Source organism: Cibotium barometz, chromosome 31 (assembly GCF_041138505.1).
Source record: "Cibotium barometz isolate CiBa-2024 chromosome 31, ASM4113850v1, whole genome shotgun sequence".
Lineage (NCBI taxonomy): Eukaryota > Viridiplantae > Streptophyta > Polypodiopsida > Cyatheales > Cibotiaceae > Cibotium > Cibotium barometz.
Genome location: NC_141076.1, coordinates 11,649,251 through 11,669,407, shown reverse-complemented (window position 1 = coordinate 11,669,407; position 20,157 = coordinate 11,649,251). Strand labels below are relative to the sequence as shown.

Genomic DNA, 20,157 nt, shown 5'->3' with positions numbered 1-20,157 from the left:
AAAAACAAAGAAGACCTCTACTCTATTCAAACTTTAGGGTTTTTTTTTTTAAGCCTCACTTTCTTTTCCACACCTTGGCCATCCATACTTGTTCACTCAAATCCCTACCCAAATTTCCTCACTCTTGTGACCTTTTGCCCTTATCCACTCACACTCCTTACTTCCACACCATGGGGTTGTTTACATAGAGATGATTTGATTGAGTATTTAGGCTTGTTCACATGTGGTGTCAGGGTTAAGATGGTGGTGCATTACTTTGAGCTATTCACATGTTATGCTTTGAGGTGTTCACACGCTACGTGCAGGTCATTGGAGTTGTTTACATGCCTTGAGCATTTGTGAGGGGTTGTTTCAGGGTTCTTTCATGTGTGAGTACTCTTGGGTGGATTGTTGGGGCGTGTTTGCACGCAATGTGACTCTCTGGTGCTTTGCTAGCCCTTGTTCACATGCATAGCACATTGTGGGTTTGTTTTGCACATTTTGGGTTTTACAGATCTTGTTCACACGCTTTGAGCATTGTTGGATGGTGTTCACACGCAACCATAGTTCATTACTTCTACCCTTCTACTACTCTCCATGGTACTTTCTTTCTTTGATGACGATGTCATTTTGTCACTCTTGATGATTGGGGACGCATGTGTGATGCTTCATTTTTATTGGGGATTCATATTATGCCACACACAAGAGTCCCAACTCACAAGTGAGCAAGGAGCTTCAGCAGGGCATGCACACGTGTGAGAGATGTACACATCCAAATGACACAACCATCTAAACATGGCTATGAGAATGAGTACAAATGGAATTGCTTCCATTAACAGACAATTTACACACATGCGCGAGCGCGCGCAAAGCATCTGCCTGCTTTTAGCACCATGGCCATGTACAATGATGGCTAACCGTCTGTTAAACGATTATTTCTGTAAATTACAAGTAAATAATCAAGATTGCCTTCTGGTGTTCTGGTTTGTGCCAGTTACCTCCTCATAATATGAAGGTGGTTGTTTGTTCACTATACAAGGGCATCTATAAGAAGGAATCTCCTTGGGAACTGAAAATTGCGACTGCTTTACAAGAAGGCATCGCACTCGGCAAGTATCCATGCCTGTTGAAAGACCACACAAATTGCATAGCTCTTCCAAGTCCCCCTCCTGCATACACAGTAAGAAAAGGTCAATTAAGTTCATCATAAAGATTTACTGCCCAAATTGGACAAAATTTGCGCTCGTTTCTGTTTGTTTTGCTAGAACGACCTAGTGAAGTAGAAGCACGAACGGATGCAATTCACTGCCCAATCGAGATAAAACTGTCAAGCGAGCAGTTGTAAGCAATTCATTGTATGACAACAGATGGTTTACTCAAAAAGAAAGTAAGATAGTAGTTAAGTGCACATGAGATGGGTCTTTAAGATGTGTAGTTTATTAGCTTCTGAGGCAGTTGCCTTCTAGCAGGGGTGCCCAGGCCAGTTCGGTACCTTCTGAGCACGCGAAGGGTGTGGGGGGGTGTGTGTGCACGTGTGTGTGTGTGTGTGTGAGAGAGAGATATAGTGGTTTAACCTCTGATATGACTCCACTGATTCGCAATGTGAAAAGCATGCTTCAATGCCTTCAAAGCAAGATCAAATTCCACTTCTCTGCTTTTTCTTCTTCACCATCCAGCCTCCATCTACACATTTTAGGTCCCCCGGCCTCTATCTACACATTTGTCATTCCATCCTTTGTATATTCCACACGAAAAATTGAAATTATGTTTCATACCATTATGCCACAAGCTGGTGTCACAGATCCTCAGCCTGTGCTGAGACGGCTTGTTTGCATCTCCAATAAGAGCAAGATACAGGCTTGTTTGTTCTCACAGTGAGCACAAGAAAGCAAGAGAAAAGCTCTTCATGTAGTCCAGTCTGTCACTAAATTTGAAAGAAATTATTATTTCTGGCCATGGAAATTGCTTGGATTTGATTTTACTTGCAGAGTTTTAGACGCAGCAAGGAAGGAAGCTTGCACTTTGCCTCTGTTGGTGAAAAGAACTGTATGATTGTACAGGCGCCAGCACAATGCTCATGCAGTCTAGATTTTCTCACATGATATCAAAACCTCGTCTATGTACAAGGTCTCTTTGTTAGTGATATGCATAGAACCAGGCGTGAAGAAATGGCGGAATCAATACCACTGTCTCTTCTTAATCTTGGCATGGACAGAATCACCCTAGATGGTGGCCACAATGTTCGCGAGCCACCAAAGATGAAAACAGTGATGCATAACCTGATCCAGGAGCCAATAGTTCTTGAAAGCTTATTAAAAAAACAAGGCTAGATCTGATGAAGACCAGTACAAAGGACGAGGGCAAGAGAAAGGGCTCATAAGTCTACCAAGAAGGTGAAAAAAAGAACCAGAACTGCAGAAGAAAAAAGCAGCACCGACACCCATGCATTATAAAGACCAAAGATCCAAGAGAGCCCAGAAATGTCACAGAAGTTGACTGCCTAATCCTGACAGAGGCGGCCGCAAAACATTTGTATAATTCTCCTCTGGACCACTGTGAAGCACTTTGAAGAGAAACTATGGCTTTGCCCGAGACCGTGTAAATGACATTCTTGGAAGCATCATATTTTCAGTTTGAAAAACCACCCTTACAAGCGCACAATTTATGCAGGAAAATCATAATATGATCAGAATAAAAATTACCTTTATCAGAAGCTGTTTAGCAATATCGGCAAGCGGAATAGGGTGAAGTTTATAACCCCCCTGATTCATGGCTGCTAATCCTTTAAGTCGGACCTGTGATGTAAAAGCCATTAACAGTTCAAAAAATTGTATATCCAATTAGTCTTCCTAGTTTTTGCCTAGACAAGAATCAAGGTATTCACCATATACTCTCTCTCTCTCTCTCTCTCTCTCTCTCTCTCCCCCCCCCCACACACACACACACACATATATATGTATATGTATATGTATTCTCTGTCTCTCACTCACTTATCATGATAGCATGCTAGACAGTGGAGCTGCATCTGAATACGATTAGCTTTTCATTTCAGTTTTTCTTTCCATGATACTTAGGACATAGACTTGTTGTATATACTATATAGATTTGTCTCATAGGCCAATCTGGCCTTCCGTAGACGTTAATGTATCACCCCAGTGAGATAGCTATATTTATGTTTTCTTTCTGTTTTATTTTCCATTCCATGATGAGATATGCCATGGACATTGTTGTATCACTTTGGTCTCACAGGCCCATTGTTTCTTTAGTAGACGCTTAATATATCTTTCTTTCTTTCTCTCTCTCTCTCTCTCTCTCTCTCTCTCTCTCTCTCTCTCTCCAATCGTGAGGCAGACTTATACCAACTCTTCTTGAGTGTGGATAGCTCCGACTCTTGGTGCCTCTTCGAATAATCCACCCACACCCATCACCGACCCACTAAAGTGGGAACCTTATGCCCTCCAACATCTCTATGAGGCGTCCCTCACAAAGGGGGCTAGGAATTTGTGCCCATGTGCAATGTGTTCCCCCTGAAGATCCTTGTGATCCTTAGCCCACCCATTATGCAGTTTTAATAGAGCCCTAGTGACATTAGTAGTGTTGAAAAGATGGGCTGAATGGGGGGGAATGGGGTGTGTGTCTGTGATGTGGGCTGATTTGGCACATCCCAAGGATCACCTAATACACAAGCATAAATAAGATAAGAGAAACCAAATAAAAGTGGTGCAAGGAAGCTCACCGTCCAACTGTAGGTTTGCGTCCGCAAACCTCCCCCGAGCTAGGGGCTAAGGTTCCACTCCCACAGGTCCATGCCAATTAGCCTTGGTGTCCCATACCACCAATGCTTGGCATTTGCCCATAGGGGCCCTCGGCAAGACTACCCATGATCTGCCACGTCCATAGCAGAGGAGTAAGCTTCTTGGTCTAGGTCTAGGCCACAATGAATCAATAATAATCCAAGACTCACTCACATAGTATTTATTGCTGCTATAAATAACAGTCCACTCATAAATGGCCCATAACCTTGGATTTATTAGCCACTTGAATCTGCTTGCTTTCCCTAATCCTAAGGCACCCCTAACCCTACTAGATTAGTCCCTAAATAAGGTTTCTGTTTTAAATCAAATTTGGGTAAAATAGCAATTTCGATCGGGAGTGTTTTGTTTCATTTCAAAACGTTTCGTCTGTTTCATCCATTTCGTTCCTTTCGTAGGAACAAAACAGGTTTTCATGTGAATATGGTAGATTCACACACAAACAAGAAACTTGCACACTACCACTCTCTATGAGGTGGTTCACACACACACACAAGCAATACCTTGATCCCAACAACGTCAAGGTGTACCCTATCCAGCTTTGGGATACCCCGTACTCTGAGGATATCGCAAAAAGCAACTATCACTGATCTTTCCAAGTTTGGTGGATTCATGACGATTGAAGATCAGCTTGATGGTCCCAACTATTTACTATGGAGCTTCATGATGAAGAATTTGCTAACAGCCACGAGGCTATGGGAGATTGTCACGGAGCAAGAGCTGTTAGAAGTCATCTCCTGTCTTTATTAGAAACCAGGGCCTCTGTTGTGGGTGTGCCCGCCCTTTATAGGTGTTTTCTCATTTTTCCTCACTCCCCGTATTCTTTTTCCATTTTTCCCACTTTTCCATGGCTTGGGTGGCTGCCCTGTGATGGCAGCATGTCCCAGTAGTAGCTGGCCGATTAATGCATGGGTTCATCACCATTAGCTGGCCGACTGTTTATTCAGGTCCACGACCTTTCACTGATGCTGGCCGACTTGATACAGCTGGCCGACTGGTGCAGGTTGCTGGTCGTGGAGAATATGTCTCTGTCGGCTGCCCCTTCTACTCGCCGACTGCTCACTTGGGGCCATATAAAATGGCCCCATAGCCCCCTTGCCATTGTATCTTGTTTACACTTTGGGATCTTGTGTATATAGAGCAGAGTTACACGCCTATCTCTCTCCTTCTCTTGTGCTATCTATTTTCTGCACTCTACTTGCTCTTGTCATGGCATCAAGAGGGAACTGGCCAATACAGGATTGCCTTCAGAGAATGGAGTTGTAGAACGCAAAAACAAGACTGTGGTGGAGATGGCGAGGACCATGCTGGAGCATCGTGATCTTCCTCGTCCACTTTGGGGAGAGGTTGTGGCAACGACTGTCCATACCCTCAACCGATCTCCAACGACTTCAGTACCTAATATGACTCCGTTTGAGGCATACTTTGGCAGGAAACCTGATGTCTCCCATTTCCGTGTTTTTGGGAGCGATGCGTATGTACATATATTCCGAAGAAGCAAAGGGGGAAGCTTGACTCCAAATCCCACAACCTTATATTTGTGGGGTATAATTCTCTTTCCAAGGGATACAGATTGTATGATCCAGAGAGAAATGAGATTGTTGTCAGCCGAGATGTGGTCTTTGATGAGCATGTTCCAGTATCCACTGTCGAGGAGCCACCACTTCTTGGAGATCCAGAGGAGCCTGATGATGATTCCCAGACCATTGTTCCAGTTGATCAACCACAGTCAGTACAGGAGGTTGAGCCTGCAACAGCTGGAGTAGAGCCCCCGCAATGGCAGGAGGCTCCACGATCTGTTCGAGTACCCAGGTAGTTGATGGACACCCTTCGGGAGTCGGGTGTCACGGAGCTACCCTCCGAGTGGACCACAAAGGACAGCCCTCGAAGATCACACATAGTCCGCGAGACAAAAGCAATACAGCCGAGCTTCTTTAGGTAAACTATGGTTTGATGTCTCGTATTATGCGGGACAAGGAGCCCACTTCCGTTAAGGAAGTGGGCTCACAGGATACTTGGAGGAAAGCCATATGTGGAACTTGATGCCATCGAGAAGAACAACACATGGGAGTTGGTACCGAGGCCGTCGAAACGGTCAGTCATTGGTGTCAAATGGGTCTTTAAGACCAAATATGCGTCAAATGGGTCGGTGGACAAACACAAAGCCAGACTCGTGGTGGCTAAAGGTTATGCTCAGCGGCCAGGCATCGACTATGAGGATACCTTTGGACCGACAGCAAGGATGACCACGATTCGGACTGTTCTTGCCCTTGCTTCTTCTCAAAGGTGGCCTATGTATCAAATGGATGTAAAATTTGCGTTCCTTAATGGTGACCTGCAAGAGGAGGTGTATGTTGAGCAACCTCCAGGCTTTGTTGTTCCAGGATCAGAAGGGATGGTTTACAGGTTACGTAAGGCCTTGTATGGTCTTAAGCAGGCTCTCAGGGCTTGGAATCAGAAGATTAATTGCTTCTTTGTTCGGACTAGTTTTCAGAGATCGGTTGCAGATCCCAGCCTGCATCTCTTTTGGGAACGCGGCATGGTTACGATTATCATCCTTTATGTGGATGACCTCATTCTCACCGGCGGTCATGTGGAGCACATTGGCATGATGAAGGCTGCCTTGTCAAAGAAGTTTGAGATGACCGACCTAGGCTTACTCCACTTCTTTTTGGGATTGGAGATCTGGCAGACCCAAAGGGGGTTTTTTGTCTCTCAGCAGCGGTATGTTCATGAGTTGCTTGAGATGGAGAACTGCAAGTCTATTACTTCGCCGATGGACCCAAATACAAAGTTAACTGTTAATGATCCTTGTGAGCCAGTTGATGCCTCGCAGTATCGGAAGTTGGTTGGTTCATTGATCTGGTTGCTAAACACCAGATTGGACTTGAGCTTCTCCGTGGGGTTGTTGAGCTCTTTTATGCAGACGCCATTGAAGTCTCATTGGGACGTAGGATTGCGGATCTTGCGGTATCTGCAGAGTACGAAGGATATAGGACTCTTCTACACAGGAGGGGATGAAATTAGACTCCAAGGTTGGAGTGACTAAGATTGGGGAGGAGATCCAGACATGAGGAGATCTACTTAAGGTTACAGTTTTACCCTCGGCTCAGAAGCAGTTTCTTGGAGCAATAAGAGGCAGCCAACTATTGCCCTATCTTTGATAGAGGCAGAGTACCGGGCTGCTTGTGGTGCTGCTTGCGAGGTTGTGTGGCTACGGAGGCTGCTAGGCGAGATTGGGTTTCCAAAGAAGAAGCCCACAGTCATCCAGTGTGATAACCAGAGTTGTATAGCTATTGCTCGGAACCCGATCTTCCATGCCCGGACCAAGCACATAGAGATACAGTATCACTTTGTACGTGAGAAGATCTTGGCTAGTGACATCTTGCTACTTTATTGTTCGACGGAGGACAATGCGGCGGACCTCTTCACGAAGTCTCTACCTCAGGCTACGCTCAGGCGGCACTCCAGCTTCCTAGGGTTGATTTCATAGCCAGGAGCTGAGAGGGGGTGTTAGAAGTCATCTCCTGTCTTTATCAGACACCAGGGCCTCTGTTGTGGGTGTGCCCGCCCTTTATAGGTGTTTTCTCATTTTTCCTCACTCCCCGTATTTTTTTCCCATTTTTCCCAGTTTTCCATGGCTTGGGTGGCTGCCCTGTGATGGCATGGGTTCATCACCATGAGCTGGCCGATTGTTCATTCACGTCCACGACCTTTCACTGATGCTGGCCGACTTGATACAGCCGGCCGACTGCATGGGTTCATCACCATGAGCTGGCCGATTGTTCATTCAGGTCCACGACCTTTCACTGATGCTAGCCGACTTGATACAGCTGGCCGACTGGTGCAAGTTGCTGGTCGTGGAGAATATGTCTCTGTCGGCTGCCCATTCTACTGGCCGACGGCATATAAAATGGCCCCATAGCCCCCTTGCCATTGTATCTTGTTTACACTTCGGGATCTTGTGTATATAGAGCAGAGTTACATGCCTATCTCTCTCCTTCTCTTGTGCTGTCTATTTTCTGCACTCTACTTGCTGTTGTGGTCTCAGATTTGGTTATAATCTCCGTTGCGTATTTTGACAAGAGCCCCATCCTGCAGCCCCACTCCTCACACCTTCTCGGCAACATCAAGGGGGACTCAAACTATGGCGCAAGTGGTGTCAAGCATTTTAGCACCATCACATGAACCCACTGAAGATCTAAGATGGTGGGATGCTCGTGATGCTCAAGCAATGGCTATGATTGCTCTTTCAATCAAGCGATCCATTGATCCTTGTATCTGATCCTGCAAAACTGGGCTGCCTAGGTGGTCCTCAAGACCATGTTCCAATCCCGTAATGACGCACGAGTCATGTACCTGATGCGGGAGCTGGACAATCGCTAGTGGTCCTCGTCAAGTGCATGGACACAAATTACAGCTTTGACTTCTCAGAAAACTCATCATCACAAAAGGCTATTTCAAACTGGGAGATGCCAAAGCTTTGGTAGTGTCAAAATTACCCATGAAATTCTCAAACTTAACCGTCTTCCCTCCAAACTTGAATTCTTTGGTCTGCTTTACAGAGGAAGTGACCTCCCCGTAGGATTTCCTCTTATCCCTTCGAGAATGATGAGTGTCCCTCTCAGCATGATGAGAAGCCTAGTCTCAACCATCATCATGATGTGGAGGAATAATAGATCTAGGCCGGTATCGGTTCTCCTAGAAGATTCATGTCGAGAAACTTTCAAATCCTCTCCTCAATGAATGTTAGACTTGATCCTTTCCTTTGGGTCTCCTAAACAAGCTTCTTGAAGAGAGGTTCTTGAAAGTCTTTGCCAAGTAAGACAAAGCCAATTCAAGATATGTGTGTGTGTGTGTGTGTGTGTGTACATACATACATACATACATACACACATATATATACATGTGTGTGTGTGTGTGTGTGTATACATGCATGTGTGTGTGTGTGTGTGTGTGTGTGTGTGTATGTTCTTGAAAGTAGTAAGACAAAGCCAATTCAAGATTTATGTGTGTGTGTGTGTGTGTGTACATACATACACACACATATATATACATGTGTGTGTGTGTGTATGTATTTATGTATGTATGTATGTATATATGTATGTATGTATATATATATATGTATATATTATGTCAGCAACCTAGATATTTCCAACGTCAAAAGGGGTCTGCTGAATTCCATGCATTAGTGTACAATGCTTTACAAAAGATCTAGCGTCTAAAAGGGGTTTGGTGGATTCCGAAACGCCCAAATATGCATTAATGTACAAGCTTTGGGAATGGAAGATTGTCCCGTACAAAAGATCTAGCGCCTAAAGCTTGGTATAGGCACCCGAGATGGTTTCTTGGACACAGAAATGGGCTTTGGAGCTCAAGTGTCAAGTGGAAAGTATGTATGTAGCGAGCTTCCAAGGATTTGTTTTGGGAGAGATCTAGCATTGAAACATGTTTCTACATGGTGCTCAGATACATTTCTAATAAGGTGGAATTCAGACGAAGAGATTGATGTGGCACGATAGTGGATCAAAGTGACACAAGTGTCCTCACACTTATCATTATAGCTTTTACTTGCCATTCTAGCTCATGAAAGCCCCAAATCTATAAATTGGAGCACTCTCTCTTCAACTTGCCCACATCTCTACATAAATGCTTGATCCATAGCCTATTAGGGTATTGATATATACCTAGATGAATCCAGGAACATGCCCAAATTCACCTTATAAGAAAGTGCAATTTATGACCTCATCAGTGCCCAATAGTGGGTGTAGAAATTGGTATCAATATATGCTCCCACACACACACCCCCCACGCGCACACAGCATATGAGGATACTGGTCTTCCCCAGATTAAAGAGGCCTTTTTAGCATATGAAAATTTATATCAGACTGCTGAAAAAGTGAAATAGTTCAGCATTTGCGGGATACCAAATATTTGTAGGTACAACAGGTATAATTCAGATACAACCGGTACAGCCAAGTACTTCATAAGTACAGCTAGTAAGATCAAGTACAAACGGCTGCTATAACCAACGGTTTACCAGTACAGAATAGTACAGCAATAGCAGCCTCTTACGACGGTTTACCAGTACAGAATAGTACAGCAATAGCAGCATAAGAGGCCGTACAGTAATGACATCAGCGTTGACAATAGCAACTAGCCACAAGGTACAGAGATGTTGTATAGACAGAAATATGGCTGGTACGACAGTAAGGTGGCTGTGCAGTACATTCAGGTACAGAAGGGGTACAGGCAGTGCGGGTGCTGTACGGAGGCAATACGGAAGATGTAAAAGCTAGCGTTATTGAAGAATAATGCCCTTTGGAGCGTAATAATTATTGCAGGGAATCTAGAAATAAAGAAAACATTTAATTCCGGGCAACATTCAGTGCAAATGTGTGATATGCCTTTAAAACATGAGGTGCCCACATTATGAAAAGTCCACCATATTGATATGAGTGTGCAAACCATTAAAATATGAGGGGCCCAACTTATAACTTGTCCACCCAAATTATAAGTGAGTGTCAACAGCCCTAGGACCTATATCGAAGCACGTTTCCATGCCCAAAACCTTCCTCAAATCCTCAGGGCTTGCCAGGTGTGCCTCCAATGCAAGACTTGACCATCCTTATGTCCCGAGTCTTTTTCCAAGAACAAAAACCAAGTTATGGGCACCATTGTTCTTGTGCTCGATAATCCCCCACTCCCAAAGCTAGTACGTCCATAATCATTTGGGCATCTTGGAGTCCATCGGAGCCCGTTCGCATATGAAAACAAGATGTCCAAGCTCGTGACACCCTGACTTGTGGTGGACATGGCGAGCCTCTGGCCCTCTTAATAGTCATAGATTCCCTTACGCTAGATATTCTGGATGGATGAGAATGATGCCACACACACGAGCTCTCCTTTGTACTCATACAGATACATAGATGTGCTTGCACGTGTATCCACATGCTCACTATGATGATGTTTATTGATGATCATGATGATGAGATATACACACAGCTAATCTATCCTTTTGCACAAGTCTTTTAGTTTCTTTTAGTCTAGTCCATGGCTCATTATGACATGGAACCCTTGAACTACTTTTGGTCTCATACATCCATTGGGTCTTTTGAAGAAGATAATATAACTCTCCCCCCAAAAAAATAAAAAAATAAAAAAATTGACACCTTACCTCATTAAAGTGAACCTCCATAAGGCAACACTGTAGAAAAGTTGCTTCCTGTGCTAATTGAAAGAAATTCCTGAAATTTCCGGAGCGGTAGCATCTGGCAGGCAAAAACCAGATTGTAGATTAGATATTGAAAGTAAAGTAATTTTTTTCTATGCAGATGCCAACAAAACCTTCATAACACTCAAAGAGCTTGCCATGCCACCCCTTGAATGTCAGGTACACAGCGTGTTATCCTTCCAAAAGACCCAACGAAACAAATCACATTGCTCTTTTCTTTGGCTGGGTGAGAAATTGGGATATATGGACAATATGGCTGGATCGTAATTATGAAGTGTTTGCACAACCTCGGATCAAAAAGTATATTTACTTCCATTGATCATTACGCCAGTCATTGCATGATAGTTTTGAGCTGCAGTAGATTGGCAGAACTACGATGTCTTTTTCCATTGTCTTTAGATGTACTTTACTGAGAGCCCGTCGTTTTCTAGGGTTCTCTAATATAAGATAAAATAGTGGTTTCACAAAAAAAAAAAGTGTTCCCCCACATGTGCGTGCAGACAGAGCAGATTCAAATAATTTTCTTGACAAAAAAGAAGCCATGCCATATGGAAATAACGTCATTATAGCATTCATGTGCTAAAGGATACAAGGTCCAGAAAGAATCATTAAAATAACAAACATAACCCCTAAAAAAACCCAGACAATGCCAAGAAAATACCTTAGCACTGCCCTTGCAAACTTCAGTTCCCAAGCATTCAACAAAGCAATCGGACATTGACGGAACCACACTGATAAGGAGTCCGCCTGCAGCACCAAAATATGAATATGAACAACAAACTGTCTCAAAACCTTCTCTCCTTGAAATCTGTGAAGCATCTGCTACCTGGTGTCGGCTATTACTGCCCAAATTCAACAGCACATAGTATGCTCTGAATTCCACTTCATTTGCCAGTTTTTCATGAGTGTTGAGACGATACAAGTCAAAGAGACTCAGAAGTGATTTAGAGAGCTGTTGTAGATTCAAATGAGAATCAGACACATGTCTTCCTGACCCTCGCTGGCTCAGCTCATGTTCGGACAAGATATGAAACCGTACCTGGAAGCAGCAGGCACCACAATTAGCAAGGGATACATACAAATATATGAACAAATTCCATATAAACTTCCAAACTAAGCAAGCGAATAAAGAGAGACCAAATCTTCATTTCGCAGCTCTGTTTAACTCAAAAATACACTGCAAGGTAGCCACTCAGGCAAGAGTCCATACACCTACTGAAAAATGTGAATGTGAGTGTGTGTGGAGGCGGGTGGGGGTGGGCGGTGTGTTTCCTTTTTTTTTCTTTTCTTTTTTTGTTGGGGTGCAGGAGGGGAGGGGTTGGGAACAAGAGCGTGCACATAGATGTTTTATGTACACACACACACACACACACACACACACACAAACGTGCATATATGTGTTGCATATACATAGTAAATGCATATATATGTATGTGTGTAGATATACACACACACACACACACATATACATACATACATACATGCATACATATATGTATACATGCACGCACACAAATATATACACAGAACTACACACACACACACACACACATGTATAGGTATACATGCACACACAGATACATGTGTGTATACATACTGCATACATATGTATGTAAGAATACTATACACATGTATGTATGTATACATAGACACGCAAATACATACATACATATGTGTGTGTGTGTGTGTGTGTGTGTGTGTGTACACACACACATACATACATACATGTATACATATGTATATATACAAACATACATGCATACGAATACATGCATACATACGTATATGTATGTATATGTGTGTGTGCTTGTGTGTGCGCGAGCATATATATATATATATACATATGCGTGTGTGTGTATGTGTGTGTATACATACACATATACTGCATATACTACATATATATGTACATATGTGTGTGCATATACTACATATTTATATACACACACATACGTATATTACGTGTGTGTGCATATATATATATATATATATATATATATATATATATATATATATATATATATATATATATATATATATATATATATATATATATATATATATATGTACTTGTGTATAGATGCATGTACATTTGCATGCGTACATACATACATATGTGTGTGTGTGCATGCACATGTGGTGTGTGTATACATGTACATATACATACATGCATGCATGCATACATACACAAACATACATGTACATTAAGACACCATAACATTTATGCTTAGAGAGAAAGATTGAGGAAGTCAGAAAGCAACATACGATCTCTTCATACATAGTGATGGCTTGACTGTTAGCTATGCGTTGCATACCGAGCTCTTGCCGAATAGCTCGGGTCCGGTCGAAAAGAAAATTATGAACGACATCAAATGAAAATTCAGAGTCATCCAAAAGATTCAAAATAAATTGCAATGTGCTCCATAAGGTCCGTAGAGGGCGCACATCGGATGACAGCAACTTCACACCTGAGAATGTCCTGCAAAACTGCAAAGCCAAAATGAAAAAGATCGGTTTAGTAGGAGCTCATCATTCTCAAGCATTAGAAACTCTAATAATCATTATATTTGGTCATGCTTGCACAACTACCTACCACCACTAAGTAAAGGGACTTAATCAAATTATCAAGCTGCCAGTGAAAGTGTCTACAGGGAGGGAAAAAAGCCGTGCTGCAGCTGCGCAAGGCCGCCGCCGCCGCGGGGGGGGGGGGGGGGGGGGGGGGGGGGGGGGGGGGTTTGCATTTGTTTTTTTGGAGTCGAGGGCAGGATTTCCCATCTTTTCATCAATAAGAATCAATCCTGGTTCAACATAGCGACTTCAAGGAGTCACGGGGAGAGAACATAAAGTCATGAAGATCAAAAGATTCCGCCTGAACAGAAGCACCTAATGCCAATCAGTCCAAGGCTTCTACATGAGGATTTCTTGCTCTGCACTTAATTAACTTGGTAACAATCTAGTTGTGAGAAAATCTAGCAGGATTCTATGTTAAAAAATCAGCATTATAATGTTCAGTAAATTAGGTTGAGACTGCCACTCTTTTTCCTCTCCTGTATATTTCCAGAAAATCGCACTTCAACTAGTGCAACACTGACATTTGCATCAGAGGAGGGTTTTCGATACCATCTCACAAAGGTACTAGAGAAGGTGTAGACAACCACCACAAATATTTCCTGTTTTGGGAAAGATTCAAATCGCAAATCAGTTTTGGAAACACCATTTCAATCCCAAACACAGCCATAGACAAGGCACCTTGGTTTTTGAATTATCTTGCACTGTGTTGCATTCTTAGCCCAACACAAACATAAATTTACTTTTCATCATGGAAAGATATAATATATAAGATCACAAGAACCATATTGCAGCAAGACAAGCTCCCAAATAACAGTTGCCACTTCTGAAGGCCCAGCTAGAGTAAGCCATAGTTGAGAGGAAATTTTGAGAGAACCTGCTTGCAATGTATGAGAGATAACGTAATGTATGAGAGATAACGCAAGCGTCAACTAATATGGAACTCATCGCCAAGTATGTTTCTCACCATGAGGGGGTTCCTCAATACCAAGATTTTCAAGGTAAAAATGTTTTCAGGAGATTGGACCAAATTGCAACAAGAAAAGCCAGTAAGCATTTTTCTGGCAATTTTGAAGGCCTAGCTAGAGCAAGCCCTAATTGAGAATAAATCTTCAGAGAGCCAACTTGCAATGTATGAGAGACAGATATATGATTGCAAGGAAGCCAAGTTTGCAAATCTAGCTAGAATGGAAGAGATTACCAAAGACTTTTTCTCAAAAGGGGTTGAAACTCAGCAAGAGAGGGTTCCTCAATAGACGAAAATTTTCAGGTATGGAACGCAACTCAAAGGAGGGTTAGCTGATTTAGTTGGCCTACTTTTTCTATGAATACGATCCCTCTCTCCCCATCTTCGACAAGTCTTTCAGAGCAGCCAGCCAGGGAGAGGAGATCAAATCATGAAGAGCGGCAGATTCTGCCCAAACGAGAGCACTTAATGCTAATCAATACAGGACTCTCTATTGCATTATATTTCAGCAATCAGAAGAGGACTACATGATCGTTTCTTGCTCTACACATGTAAGCTGGGTATATAGTCTAGTTTTCAGGATTCTTTGTGAATGATTCATCTCTATTCAACGCAGTAATATATTGGAGGTTAAGTTGAAAGAAACAAGTCTTCAGTCGTCATTCCCTTTCCTCCCTTCCTCTTCTCAGTATGTTTCCAGTTTTGCATTAGAAACCCTAACATGGGCTGGTTGCTTGCTCCTTTGGGTCACATAATAGGAGGAGCGTATTTATGTAGCAGCTAGCCAAGGTGCCCATGCTCCACAAGCAAACAAGTAAATACGCCCACCTCAGAAAAAGTAGAGGATTGCTAGGTCCATTGTTATGTACCTAATACTAATACTTGAGATTAGGGCCTAATCTGGTAGGATTAGGGGGCCCTGAGATCAGGGAATGTGGGCGGATATGTGTGGCTAAGGTCCTTTATTAGTAAATACATGTGAACTCGCTATTTATGACTGGTTATTTATAGCAGCAATTATCACTGTATAAGTGAGGTTATTATCATGAGAGACCAACAGTTGGTCTATGCCTGGACCAGAATAGTCATAGTCCTGTCGCGGACATGGCAGCTCATGGATAGTCTTAACAAGGGCCTGTAAAGGCACACTTTGGTGGTATGGGACGCCAAGGCTGATTTGGCAGGGATATGTGGGAGTGAGCTTTAGCTCCTGGCTCGGGGGAGGTCTCTGGACACGAACCATGGTTGGGTGGTGAGCTTGTGCCTGCACCCTTCCATGTTGTTTGTACTAATCTTGTATTTAGCCTGTGAGATTTAGGTGATTTCTTGGGAGGATCTTACACCCACGCCATGTGCATGCCCATTCAAGGATGCACATGGACATGTCCTACCAATGTAGATGCCTGCTGGGCACGATCAGAGGCCGTGTTTGAGCCGATGGGTTGCAGTTTTGGGCAGTCGAATAGGACTCACAATACAAGAGCTTCCTAACTAGGGAGGCAACAGCCTCTATAACTGAGTGGTCAATAATCCATAAGTTCACCAGGGCCACATTGTAGTATGCCTCGACAGTGGTTTATGTTCAAGACAAGAATGCAAGTTACACATAGAGAGAGAGAGAGAGAGAGTTCATAGTACATACTCATGTGCTGTTCTGTCAGCTTCTTTATCAGCTCATTCAAAAAAATGAGTCCCTGGGTCACTTACAAGTTCAATCGGACATCCAAATACATACTGAAGGCCCAATAGATCTATGAGACCACAAAAAGTGTTGGATATGATCCGTGTGTAAATTGAAGATCATAAACATGGAAACTATTGAAAGAAAAATGATCTGCACTACATGTATAATGAGTAGTAATACGACCAATGAAGCCATTGGGGCTCATCATGTGTCATCCTTCTCCACTACAGTATACATGGAGGTAATTTCCACTATATGGGGCCATGCCACTCTATGTCACTTGAGTATATCCCAAATCTGTAGCTATAATGAGAGGATGGCCTGGATCTCTGAGGGCCGGGGCGCCTGGCTCTCTGAAGAGAATGTGCTCAGTCCTTCGTGACTCCACATGCACGAGAGCCGCTAGAGGGTCTCCAGTCTGGAGGGCAATGTCTTGGCGAGCTCGGGAGTGTCGTCCACGGCCCTCAGGTGTCACTTGGGTGGAATATCTGGCCTCCCCTGGACACATTAGAAGTTAATACAGCTTAACAACTCAACAATCTGATGTATGGAGTCATTGGGGAAAACACAACCCCCAGAGTCTTCCTCAAATATCCCATCCCACATGGTGTGTTTCTGTTAAGACTGAAGGCTGTCCTCTGCCACGTAGTGTAGTGGTTAGCGCGTGGAAGTCTCAAGCAGAGGTCTTGGGTTCAATTCTCACTACCTACAGCCCGGGGCAACATTGCAAGGGGGTGGGGGGAGGATCCACTCATGGGTTTGTGGAAATAAAAAATGGGTCAGCATACCCATAAATTCCCCCCCAAAAAAAAGACTGACTTAAGGCTACAGGCTACAGCTAATCAATGGAACAAACCACTCAGCAACAGACCTTTTTCACAGCAAGCTCCCTAGATGTTTTTCCAGGATTTCCATTGACCCGCTCAAAGACAGCAAGATCTCTCAGTCTCTCCCTCTGCTCCCGCTCTTTGACTGCCCTGTCACAAACTTAGTCTGGTAAGTACCAAGATATAGAAGCTGGCCAGCAAGCCACATTTTACTACACAATGTATGCAACAATTGACAAGTTGTTGTACTTTTCAAAAGTATGGGAGACAAAAGCTAGTAACTATCTTACCAGGACACATATCTTCACATGATCCCACGATGAAAGGAAGCATTCCATCATCAGCCCCCTCAGTATCTGCTTGTGTAGACAAAGTTTGAACTTTGGGCATTACCACAGACTCCTCTCCACCTTCATGTTCACCTAATTTACCATGACTTTGAGTGCCTTTCTTACCCTTTTGACTATCTACCGATTTTCCTGCTGCTTGCTCTGAAGTTATGGACATGGTATGCTTGAAGCTTCCATGTCTTTCCACAAGGGACGTGCTTCTACTGACGTCTCCTTTTCTGACCCCAGATTCTTGACGTCTCCAACTACCTCTGCTTACTGATTGTGCACTAGTGTCAGCTAATGTGATGTTAGATGCTTGCTGGCTGTTCTGTCTCCAAGTATCTCTGCCTGCTAAGTGTGGGGCAGCACTCCCATATCCATCATTACTTGCATCAGGTCTTCTGGTTAAAGGTACACCTGAGCTTTCCCAGCTGGGTTTGTGAGATCTGTCAACAATTTGCCCACTATTGGCACCCGCTCCACCTCTAACTGTTGCTTGTGGGGGTGTGATGTGATGATCATCGGTACATTCATCATACCAACTGTTTATGGGTGCACCTAAGCTTCCCCAAAAACTGTCGGCAGCTTTATGAGACGTATCTACGGTCTGAGCACTCTTCACTCCAGGCTCGCCTCTGGTTGTCAGCGGTGGGAAACCATCATTGCTTTCATCATGCCTTCTGATGATGGGCGCACCTGAGCTTTCCCAGCCTCTGTTGACACCTTTGTTGGCGACATAAGCATTCTTCACTCCAGCTTCACCTCTGATTCCATGGCTAAAATTGCCAGGTAAGTCTATAATTCCTTGGCCAAAATTGGCAGCTACACCTCTAATTCCTTGGCTAAGATTGGCAGGTGCATCTCTAATTCCTTGGCTATAATTGGCAGCTACACCTCTGATTCCTTGACTGTAATTGGCAGTTGAAGCTAGAGGGTTATGATTACCGGTTGTGATCTTGCTGGGATTGTAGGAATCCTTCTTTGTAAAGCTGGGCTGATGCCTCTCCCATGTGGGTTGCTGTGCATGATTTGTAGGGTTGAACCTACTACTATGCTCACTGTGATGACCTTGAGCTCTGATGGTGGCTTGATTCCAATGGCCCTGCTTTGTAAAGTTGGGCTGATGCCTCTCATGTGTGGGTTGCTGTGCATGATTTGTAAGGTTGACCCTGCTACTATGTTCACTGTGATGACCTTGAGCTCTGATGGTGGCTTGATTCCAATGGCCTGTAACTGCGTGAACAGGAGGCTGACCTTGAGGTACAAAGGCCATATTCCTGATGGGTTCATATGTCTTGTTGGGCTCCTGAATGCCCTTCAAACGTCCACTGTCGGAAAAGCTATCTGCTGCCTGCTTGTGTGATCTCCATGGCAGCCTACTTTCATCGTTACTCTCTGCAATTGGAGCATCTGAATTGCCCCAAGCTCTTGCAGTTTGATGGGATTTCTGACTCCATTGCCCTTTATTCTCATGTTGATGCAGTTGCTGCTGCTTGCCTATGAGCCCACTGTATCTACCGTCACTCGTCCATCGATCTGAGTTGACCCCATCTCGATCTCTGCCAAAGCTAGGGTTTCTGTAAGCTCTGCGCGAAGATGAAGAAGAGGAAGACGCAGAAGAAGCATTGCTGCGAGGTGAAACTCTAGTAGCCATAACGCCCTCTCTACTTTGATGTGTAGAATACTGTCCCTACTTAAACTGCCTTTTTAGCACCCAAAAAGCACATATACAAGATGCTTTTCCAAACTAACCCATCTCGCAAATCACCAGAAATACAGACTTGCAATCGCTTCAGTTCCTGACAAAATTGCCGCTAGAATTCTCCATTTCTGGAAGACCTTTCTTACGTTAGAATTCTCTAGTTCTGGCACAATTTCTACTACAAGTCACGACTAACCTTTCAACCTTGTCTGGCCCTGCTGCTGATGCTGGACAAGCTCACTACTGCTGGAGCTCTTTTGGAACCGAAAGGCTCTCCTCCATTCTTGCAGAAAAGCCATCATGACCTCTGCTGCTGCTGCTGCTGCTGCTGCTGCTGCAAGCATCTGGTTCTAAATCTACTACCTAATGAATGAAATGGCGGTGATGGGCAGTGGCACTGGGCACGCCTGTTTAGGAATCCCTTTTAGTTCTTTAGGTGGCGTGGACAATAGTGACCCAATAGTGGACGACTCAATGAAAGCCCTTTTTTATTATGTAATATCCCTCATGGAGCACACCTAATGCTCTGGTTGAAAGAAGTCAGCTCAATAATGTGGACCCAAGAGTTGGCTAAATGGAGACGGCTCTATTAGTCGTTATGTGATGGGCCTTGAAACAAAGTATCATTTTTTAGTTGATGGGGCACCAAACATCTCCTGTTTTTGTTACTGATTTGCAAGTGCTGCATTTGAGGGCCTCCTTGGTGGGCGAGACCATCCCTGGAGGTTTTTACTCCCCTTGCCCCTCCAGGCAAATGCAAGGGCATGTGGGTCATCAAAAACCTTTGTGCTTGCTTGTCAATATGCAACTATGGTGAGGTTTAGAGGTATCTATGTTGAGGCAACTCTTTCTATAATCAAACTTTTTGTATGTCTAAGATTGATGAAGGAAAAAGTCTATCTCTAGACTTCTTTATACTTGCATGGTGCCATTGTTCAATGATATATAGGGCTACCCAATCAAAAATTTGCTTATTTTGAAATTGGAATATGTCAAAATGCAAAAGTTGAGGTGTACCCATGTGCCATGACTTGGAAAAAGTTTCAACTTTTCTT

The 20,157-nt window shown here is 43.6% G+C and overlaps 1 protein-coding gene across 3 annotated transcripts; it reads right to left on the bottom strand.

The window, feature by feature from the left end:
• Positions 1-787: 787 nt before the first annotated feature.
• On the bottom strand, positions 788-19,552 carry LOC147620518 (uncharacterized). Of its 3 annotated transcripts, none has more exons than XM_086824744.1 (9): positions 17,359-19,552; positions 17,113-17,213; positions 13,288-13,509; positions 11,852-12,064; positions 11,687-11,772; positions 10,969-11,062; positions 2,682-2,774; positions 1,251-1,303; positions 788-1,148 (listed from the first exon to the last, which is right to left on the bottom strand). In XM_086824744.1, the coding sequence occupies exons 1-9, from the start codon at positions 19,052-19,054 to the stop codon at positions 1,067-1,069; spliced, it is 2,640 nt and encodes an 879-aa protein (XP_086680870.1). In that variant the 5' UTR covers positions 19,055-19,552; the 3' UTR covers positions 788-1,066. The 3 variants fall into 3 exon arrangements, with proteins under 3 accessions (XP_086680870.1, XP_086680869.1, XP_086680868.1); XM_086824743.1 differs by lacking the exon at positions 1,251-1,303 and having other exon boundaries at positions 17,359-19,230; positions 19,299-19,481; XM_086824742.1 differs by lacking the exon at positions 1,251-1,303.
• Between the last annotated feature and the right edge of the window lie 605 nt (positions 19,553-20,157).

Bases quoted from the DNA above. Each gene is read 5' to 3' on its own strand.
- LOC147620518 (XM_086824742.1), bottom strand. From the start codon at position 19,054: ATGGCTACTAGAGTTTCACCTCGCAGCAATGCTTCTTCTGCGTCTTCC. The intron at 17,214-17,358 runs GTAAGATAGTTA...GTGACAGGGCAG, and splicing joins ATGTGAAGATATGTGTCCTG to TCAAAGAGCGGGAGCAGAGG. The intron at 11,773-11,851 runs GTAGCAGATGCT...TTGGTGCTGCAG, and splicing joins GCAGTAATAGCCGACACCAG to GCGGACTCCTTATCAGTGTG.